Below are 9,139 nucleotides of genomic sequence, written 5' to 3'. Positions count from 1 at the left end.
TTAACTTGCACAAATAGATAATAAATATAATTTATGAATACAATTAGTATCATCTATTTATGCAAGTTAAAATAAGTACTCAGTGTATCACTCAAACCCACCTATTTACTTTCCTTCTTCATCATACACTCTGGGTTAATTCAGCACTTACAAATGCATCTGAGCCGATTTGAGCAGTGTGTGAGAGAGAGTGAAAACACACCCCCGTCACAGCTGGACCGTCGCAACCGAACGAGATCCGCCTTCGTTGCTACGGACTCGCGTCTGTTCCTCTCAACATGGACCTGCCTGAACCCTTACGGCGACGGCTTGGAGATTTCTCCAGAAACGTATTTGTAGACCAAAGCCGAACACAACACTCTCCCGAAGAACATGCACATTTTCTAAGCCAGTGTAAGTGTGTTTGGGTTGTCGAAACGGGGACTTTGTATTGAGCTGCTAGCTGCTGGGCTAATTCATCTGGTTAGCCGAGTTTATGTGTCACGTAATGTAGCTCCTGTAAGTAGACATTTTGCTTAACGTTAAGTTACCTGATTTGCTGATATAATAATGCTTTATAGCACTGTTAAACTGTGTTGGTAACATTGGAAGTGTCTCAAACCTACAGAGCTGCCTACCTACACGGTTCTTTTCAGTCGGATCGTTTTAATGAATCTAACGTTATTGAACTTATTCACAAAATTGATCTGAACGATTTGTTCAAGAATCGTCCGAATCAAGCGGTTCTCGAGTCAAAAACTTTAAAATGAAGACGCAATTGAAATATTTTTATGATCCCATTTATGTCCGTTTATGAAGATGCATACAAAGCAAGAAATGTTTTAATAAGTACGTTAGCATTTCATAAATTTTTTCTAGATAAACGAACTGTTCGAAAGAACTGATTCGCGAAAATTAGTGAAACAATCTGTCAAAGTCAATCGCGCCTATGATTCCCAAAAATACTTAAAGGGATAGGTCACACAAAAATGAAAATTCTGTCATTAATTACTCACCCTCATGTCGCTACAAACCCGGAACACAAATTAAATCATTTTGATGAAATCTGAGAGCTTTCTGTCCCTCTGATGACAGCTACACAACTACCAATTTGACGCTTCAAAAAGTTAATAAAGAGATCGTAAAAAAATAATCCATATGAATTGAATGAGCGGTTTAGGTCAAATTTTCTGAAGAGACTTGATAGCTTTTTAAATGATGAACAGATTGAATTTAGGCTTTTATTCACATATAAACATTCATCAACTCACACATCAGTTTTGGTAAACGGAAGCTCAAACATGTTCGCTTGACGTGCGAGAACCAATGAGGTTCATTCTTGTGTTACGCAGCCAGGGCCGGATTAACATAAGGGCTAGGTGGGCACGGAGGGGGCCCGTGATTGGCCGAGGAAATGATTGACAATCAAATGGGAGCACCTAAAGTTTTCCTTTTTGGCCGCTCGCCAAACCACACCTCCACATATTAAGCGCTGTTATTTACGCTACTGGAGTGCTGCGAGTGTATGGTAAAATCAAAAGTCAGGTGAAGAAACGGCGCTACCTGATTAAACCGCGCGCACATCCAGCAGTCGCAGCTGGATCGTCTCACGCATAGCGATGACGGTTCGGCGCTTTCCCTGCTCTATTGAAGTCATAACAAACGCCAGGCAGTCGCTTTATCCATTTAAATTTGATACAAGCGCAACATCATGTGTACAGTAAAGGCTCTGTGGCGAAACTAGCTGAACCAGACTGAAAAGCTCCGACTATGTAACGTTAAACTGAAGTTTTGAGGTAAACTATAGGCTGCCTACACGATGGCCGTAGCCAGCTATGAGTAGGGTGACCACCCGTCCCGCGTAGCGCGTGCGCGCACAGCGTTTGAAGCTATGGCGTTCCGATGGGTTCTTTAATATGACTTTGCAACATGCACTCGTCTCAACGAACGTCTCACTCAACGTCTTAACTTTTTTTTTTATTCTGCTATTTATTCCATTCAATTTAAGACGCAGACGAGGCGTAGACGTGACGTAGACGTCACGCAGACGTCACGCAAATCACGTGTGGCAGTGAAGTGTCCACTCAGACGTTACGCGTCATTCACGTGTAGCAGTGAAGTTATAATTTAATTTTTTCGCTAACACGTAGTATAACACGCTACTCAACACGGCTCAGTGCAGTGTGTCAGCGAATGCAATATTTACTTTCTCTTCACTCATTCCTCTCAATGAACGTGACATTTGCGTCTGTCTTATACCGTGACGTCTGCGTCTGTGATTTTATTTGAGTGTGTAAATGCGTGCGTGAATTCTTGTTTAATCCCACAAAGATAATACGTGGGGAAACGTTTTTATAGCCTTTATAGGCCTATATATATATATATATATATATAATTTTTGGGGTTGTTATTGTATTTTTATCATGTATCATTTTAATGTAGCCTACTACAACACTAGTTGGACAACAGTTATCGCCAACTCGATCAGGATAGCATTTACTGGTAAATATAGAATAGAATAGAATAGAATAGAATAGAATGTCTGATTTCCGAGATAATACAATAACTATTATGAACACAAAACAGCTTATGTCCTATATGCCTCGCTATTTTACTGTAGTTCGTCGATTATTTCTTTAGGCCTATTTCTTTATTTAATTTTCTTTATTTAAACAGCAGCATAATTAACCTTTTGCCGTGTTTCGTTTCTAGAATGCTATATTGTTTAGTTCAGCATATTTTTATTCCTAATGTTCAGCTTTACATAGGCCTATTAGTTATTGAACAGTTAATTTATTTAGCTTATTGTTCAATTGCAGTTACGAAGGTTTTACTATTATAATCAGACTTTTTATCATGCAAACAGTCCTGGCTCCCATGGCCCTGACCAATTTGCTGCCCAGGCCAAAATTTGACCTGGTGCCCCGTGTATCAAGGTTGAGCACTACATGTTATCAGTCGTCTAAGTTGTATAAACTATAAAGTTGTATTAGTATTAATATAAAGTTAAGTCCTTTTTTACAGTCATTTTATGGTTTAGGATGTTTCCATAAACACTGATATCACCCTGTGCAGGTCTTAGATGCCTTAAAATAGATTTTTAGTGTAGGTGATTAATAAATGATTTTGCATATTTTTAATGCCTAAAAATGAACGTTTCCATATCTTTTCATTTAATTGTTTATTCATGTATAGTAATGATTTATAAAAAGAAAACTAAAACCAGTGTGAAATAAATGTTAAAAGCAGGAATAAGAAATTAATTGTACAATTGTACTTTTCCTGCAGGTACTAAACATCTGCAATGTTTAGTGTCCACAAATGACAACGGACCTTTCGCAAAAACAGTAGTATGAAACAGAGCTTACAATTTATTTTTATTTTTTTTACATTTTAAGAAACCCAATCAATAAATAGACCCACTGTTTTGTGACTTTACTGTGTAGCCTATAGTCTCAGTTCAAGCAGTAGCTATACGTGCACTGATCGATCATCTCTTCTAGCACATGAATATGTTGTTTAAGTGTGATAAAAACCAAGGCAGAATTGAAAGAGTATCCCTGGCTCTAAAATGTTAATTCTCTGCTAAATTATATGCTAAATAATAATAATGAACTGCTCGTCTTTATCTTTTACATTTACATGTATTCATTTAGCAGACTCTTTTCTCCAAAGTTTGAGGAATAAGGCATAGGGAGGGATTTGGAGGTGTAGGCTAACTGTTTTTATAATTCTGTTAACTGTCAGATTGCCTGTCAATCAAACTTCGGCGAAACTTAGTTAACAACTAAATATTACAACTATAAAATTATTACAAATTATAAATATTATGTATGTTAGCTAAATTACCCCGATTGTTTACGTTATTTTGTGTTGGTCAAGTGACTCCAAGTGGTGAATACAAACATGAACATAAACATAGAAACCTTTCTAGCATGAGTTCTTCATAAGTATCTGTGGATATGTTGACAAGAAACAACAGTAAACAAAACTTTTAGATATGATAATTTGTGTAAATTAAAATTTGGTATTTGGAATAAAAAATCTATAGCTACACAAGCAAGGTAAAAGCACTTAATTGCTAATAAAACATAATTGAAGATCAGTGGGGAAAAAATAATAAAGAATGAATTGTGTGGAATGTACTGGAAACCCCTTTAAGGCAAACGCAGACGTCACGTTCGGCAGACGCAGGCGAAACGCTCGGCAGACGCAGACGTCACGTTCGGCAGACGCAGACGTCACGTTCGGCAGACGCAGACGAGACGTTCATTGAGACGAGTGCATGTTGCAAAGTCATATTAAAGAACCCTTCGGAACGCCATATGAAGCCCAATTCATGCGTCCCGCGAATTGAGACCGTGTCACGCATAATCAATGCTTGCTCAAAAAAAAAAGTTGGTCGCTCAGGCAGCCAAACGAACATTACTTCAATCCTAGTTCCCACACGAACATATTAAGTATTCAGTCCATTTTATCACGAAATTCAAACGATAAATGCAGTTTTAACGCTCTATAATATGACGTGACTGATAGGCGGGTATCAGTTCAACTTCAAGCGGCAGCGCGAGTGAACGCGATCAGGAACAGATGATTGCGTTCACTGGCGAGCCGCGCGCTGCCGCTTGAGAAAGAATAAATATTATTAATATCTTAAGGTATGTTGAGGATACATTACAACTTGCTGAAACGTATCATATGTTGTGTAATCGCTCCATCGGTGTTACAACCGCGGAAAGACAATAAAACAGCTTGTAGACAATGTCGTGTAGAATCACGTTTACCTCAGAAGTCATTCAGTGTCCACAGCTGTGAGTTCACTAGAGAGATTAACTCTTTCACTGAATACATGCACTATATTAGCCTATAGTTTCATTATATTAGCCTATATATAGCCTATATATTCATTGTATACTACTTAGCCTGTTAGTGATGTCTTGTTTAATTAATGTATGTTTAAATAAACCTGTCATGAAAATTACAGCCACTAAATGATTATATTTCAACAACAAATTTGAGAAAAAATAATAATAATTAGATTTAGAAGTTAATGCAAAAACTGCCTTATGTGAAGCTTATGTGTTGATTATTATATCTAAAAATAAATAGCAATTGAATTTAGGCTAATAGTTTGGGCTCTGTTGTTAATCTTTAATAGCAATATGTAAGTAAGGGCTCCCTATACAGCATTATCTTTAAGAAAATTCTAACTGAATTAATTTCAGGGCAGACAACATTTTTTTTCTCATTTAACCACTGTTGAATAAAAATTAATAAAATGCAATTTTGTAAAACTGAACCGAACCGAACCGTGACTTCAAAACCGAGGTACGTACCGAACCGTCAGTTTTGTGTACCGTTACACCCCTAGTATTGGTCAATCTCAGGTAACTTTATTTAGCTCTTTACAAGGTTTCTAAGCAGAAGATGGATGTATGTTTTCTCAGTCCTGTTACCAAAACTCATGTGCCATTGAAAAAGCATGTTTAAAATCATGTCAATTAATTCCTTTGTTTTCCCTTCAAGATAGTAAATATTTTAAAGAAATTGTTGGTTATATGTTCAAATAATTAATATTTGTGATTTAAAAAAAACACTCTATATGAAGGTGTATTTTAATAAAAAACACAAATATTTTGTTTCATTTTAAAGAAGACTGAAGACTTAAATAATTAGTTGTATTAAACAATTGTATAAATGATGGACCAAAACAAAACTGATGAAAACAGTTGTTTAACAATTTTGTTTTAGAAAAAAAGTACATTTTTGTAACAGGAATGACCACTTGGTAGCAGGAATGAAGACTGTGTAACAGGAATGAGTGTCCATACGTGTGTGTGTGTGTGTGAGAGAGAGAGAGAGAGAGAGAGAGAGAGAGAGAGAGAGAGAGAGAGAGAGAGAGAGAGAGAGAGAGAGAGAGAGAGAGAGAGAGAGAGAGAGAGAGAGAGAGAGAGAGAGAGAGAGAGAGAGAGAGAGTGTACATGTGTGTGCTAAATGTCACATTTTTTCCTAATTTCAACTGTAAAACTCATAAATCAGGTGAATATTATATATAAACTAATATTCACAATTTTAAATCAACAAAACAGAGGACTACTCTCTCCTGTTACTTTTACTCAGTCCTGTTATTTTTCATATGAGTAACAGGACTGAAAGTCACAGGATTGAGTTTTTAAGCAAAAAATAAGCAAACACATGCCAAATTGCCACTTGGCTAAGTAGCTAATAGCATGAGGACACTGAGAAAATTGTAGTGACTTACCTAAAGTTAATTTTTTTTAAATAAACAAATAACCTCTAAGAAATAATTTAGGTAACAGGACAGTGCGTTGAGATATGACCTTCCTAGTCAAAGTTACAATTTCATCAAATATACAGAAATAAAAATGAGAGGACTTACTTTTGGTCTTCCCATGGCCTACATAAGATCCAGATGATGCAACATCCTTTTGAAAAGCTCGTCTAGTGGCATGATGCAAGTTTTTAGAGGGGGCAATGTGTGAGGATAACAGGACTGAGTGAAAACCTGGGGACACGACTAAAATGTGTATTTTATATAACATATTATGGATTTTTTATAAAAAAATATATGTTTTAAGCATAGATGGTATATGGAGTCACACAACAATGCAAAAAAATGTGGTTCTTCAGAGGTGCTATATAGCACCTTAGTCAAAGAACCGGTGAAGAACCTCTGAAGAACCACCGAAGAACCAAAATTTGTGTTGTATAGCACTAAAAAAGGTTCCCCTATGATTACGAGCCAAGAACCATTTTTGGTGCCATATAGAACCTTTTTTTAGAGTGAACTGCAATTCCTGTTAATCCTATAATTTTATATTATAATTTATTTAAAGTGAATAAATTGTAATGAAAAATAAATAAAATTATAGCTAAAGTAAATCGTAAGTGGAAGTGCATCTGTCAATTAATTGAATGTTCAAAATATTATGAATCTTTATTTAGAAAAAAAATACACAGTGGTAGGCCTATTCATGAGCATACATCAGCAATTACACATGTTTAGGGGAATAGGGCAATACCATGTAAGGTGCTATGTGCTAGAAATGTGTAAACCACTATCAGTGAGTCTGCCCGTGGGGTGGGGGCACCGCTGCGCCAGGCAGTGTCCCACATTGTCCCTCAGAAACATACCCCTTGTCCCCCCTTGGGCTTATTAGCAGGTGGTCACCCTAGCTATGAGGTCTCCGAGGTCCGGACCTCTGTATTTTTCCGAGGTGTACATTATACATGTTGTGAAATAATTGACCAATAGAGTGCTTTATGTACACAGAAGCTGCTGCGTGAGTCGCGCTGCTCGCGCAACTAAACATTTCATATTTGACAGCTGTTTTAAGATATAAATGTTAAACAATGAAAAGACTATCAGCCAGAGCTCAGCTTCAGGAGGGGAAGAGACAGGGCAAGAGAAGGAGACTGAGAGAAAAAAGAGTGAAAGAGTGATGGAAATGACAATGAGAGCGGGTTGAAACGAGGAGAGATAATCTACCACTAACATGGTTTTGAAAGCTATTTATTATTTTATTTTTTTAGCCTTCAAACATCTTAAAATGCACATATATAGATCAGAGAAATCAATTTTCTTGGGGGACCAAACCCCCCAAAATACCTCAAATTTGGGACCTCACAGTTTTTTAAAAAGTTGCATGCTCAAAAGTTGTTGCTTTTTCTGGAAACCTGTTTGCTTTGACCTCATATCTGGAGTTAATGCATTTATGATGTTAATGTGTTGCAGCCTGTGATATTTATATATAGGCCTACTTAATATTAAAATGGAACATTCAGACAGTATATACTCATTGTATCGCTGGGCTTTGAAGATTTAGTTTTTTAAAAATACGAATTATTTCTGTGGTAGAAAACGTTGTGGCACCAAGATCGGCAACTACGGCCCTTGGGTTTGTCATAGCTCCAGGGCCCTACGTTTTGTTAATACGGGCCTGTACGCAGCACATTTGAGCTTCTGCAAGAACCAATGAGGTTTGTTCTTGAGCGTCAACAGGTTCAGTTGAGCTTCTGTTTATGTTGGCTGATCAATGTTTATATGTGAATAAAAGTCTAAATTCAATCTGTTTATCATAAAAAGCAATCGAGGCTCTTCAGAAAATTTGGACTAAATCACTCAATTTATATGGATTATTTTAATAGAAAGCTTTCCCTTAACGCGCTTATAATTCACAGAAATGTGGTCTATTTGTGCAGCTCGCTAGGTAGTTTTAGTGTGCTGTAACTTTCATTTTTTGCACTTTTATTCTGCAGATAAGGATGTAGTATCGAGTCTCCCTCTTCAGATGTCGCTTTACTTTAACATGTGGTTCTTTCCTTTCTGGTGGATCAGTGAGGTTGTGATGCTACAACTAAAGGTGATTCTCTTCTACCCAATATTTTTAAACAATTCAGTCTGGCATCATTGACTGACCATTGCTGTTTAATCATATTCATGTATATTAACATAATAAATAAATATTAATTTAACATACAATGATGCTTTTCATCTAGTACCCAGCCCTTGCAGATTATTACAAGTTCATCCTGATCACAATTCTTATTTTAATGACCCTGATTGAGGCCATCAGACTCTACCTGGGCAATATTGGAAATCTGCAAGAAAAGGTCAATATAATAATATATAATAATATAAGTAATATAATATACATGATCGTATAATTCATCCTTTATTTTTGAATAGGTTCCAGAATTGGCTGGATTTTGGCTCCTGACTCTTCTACTCCAGTTTCCTCTGATTCTGTTCCAGCTTTTCAATGAGGCTATTCTCATCCAACCTCTGGAGAGAGGAGTTCATATAATACTGGCCTTATTTATTTTTGCAGAGGTATGAATCTGTATATATATTTGTGTATTTATATGAGATTATAATCCTTTAAATATGTTCAAAATTAAATGTTTTTTGTTGTTGATTTAATACTGAACATTGAATGGTTTTTTTCAGGCTCTTTTTGGATTTGTTGCCTTGCGTGCAATGGTCCGACACACTGAAAGTCGCTTCCATTTGCGACAGTTTGATGGGATTCAGGAATTAAGAACGTGACGAGACGCCTGCACTGATGAACTGGATTATAATATTCTCTGTGGTAACACAAAAAAGACTAGAAATATGGCAGTGGCAACCACTAGAGGA

General features: G+C 36.5%; 1 protein-coding gene across 1 annotated transcript; it reads left to right on the top strand.

Moving 5' to 3' along the window:
• Positions 1-278: 278 nt before the first annotated feature.
• Positions 279-9,058, top strand: tmem17 (transmembrane protein 17; the record flags this gene model as incomplete). The annotated part of the gene is made up of 5 exons (XM_079809020.1): positions 279-393; positions 8,260-8,363; positions 8,500-8,613; positions 8,690-8,833; positions 8,951-9,058. 5 exons carry the CDS (start codon positions 279-281, stop codon positions 9,047-9,049), a joined length of 576 nt encoding a protein of 191 aa, XP_079665146.1. The 3' UTR covers positions 9,050-9,058.
• Positions 9,059-9,139: the final 81 nt, after the last annotated feature.

Source organism: Gobio gobio (assembly GCF_949357685.1).
Source record: "Gobio gobio genome assembly, chromosome: 25".
Taxonomy (NCBI): domain Eukaryota; kingdom Metazoa; phylum Chordata; class Actinopteri; order Cypriniformes; family Gobionidae; genus Gobio; species Gobio gobio.
The sequence above is the reverse complement of the archived record's forward strand: the minus strand, read 5'-3'. Positions and strand labels throughout refer to the sequence as shown.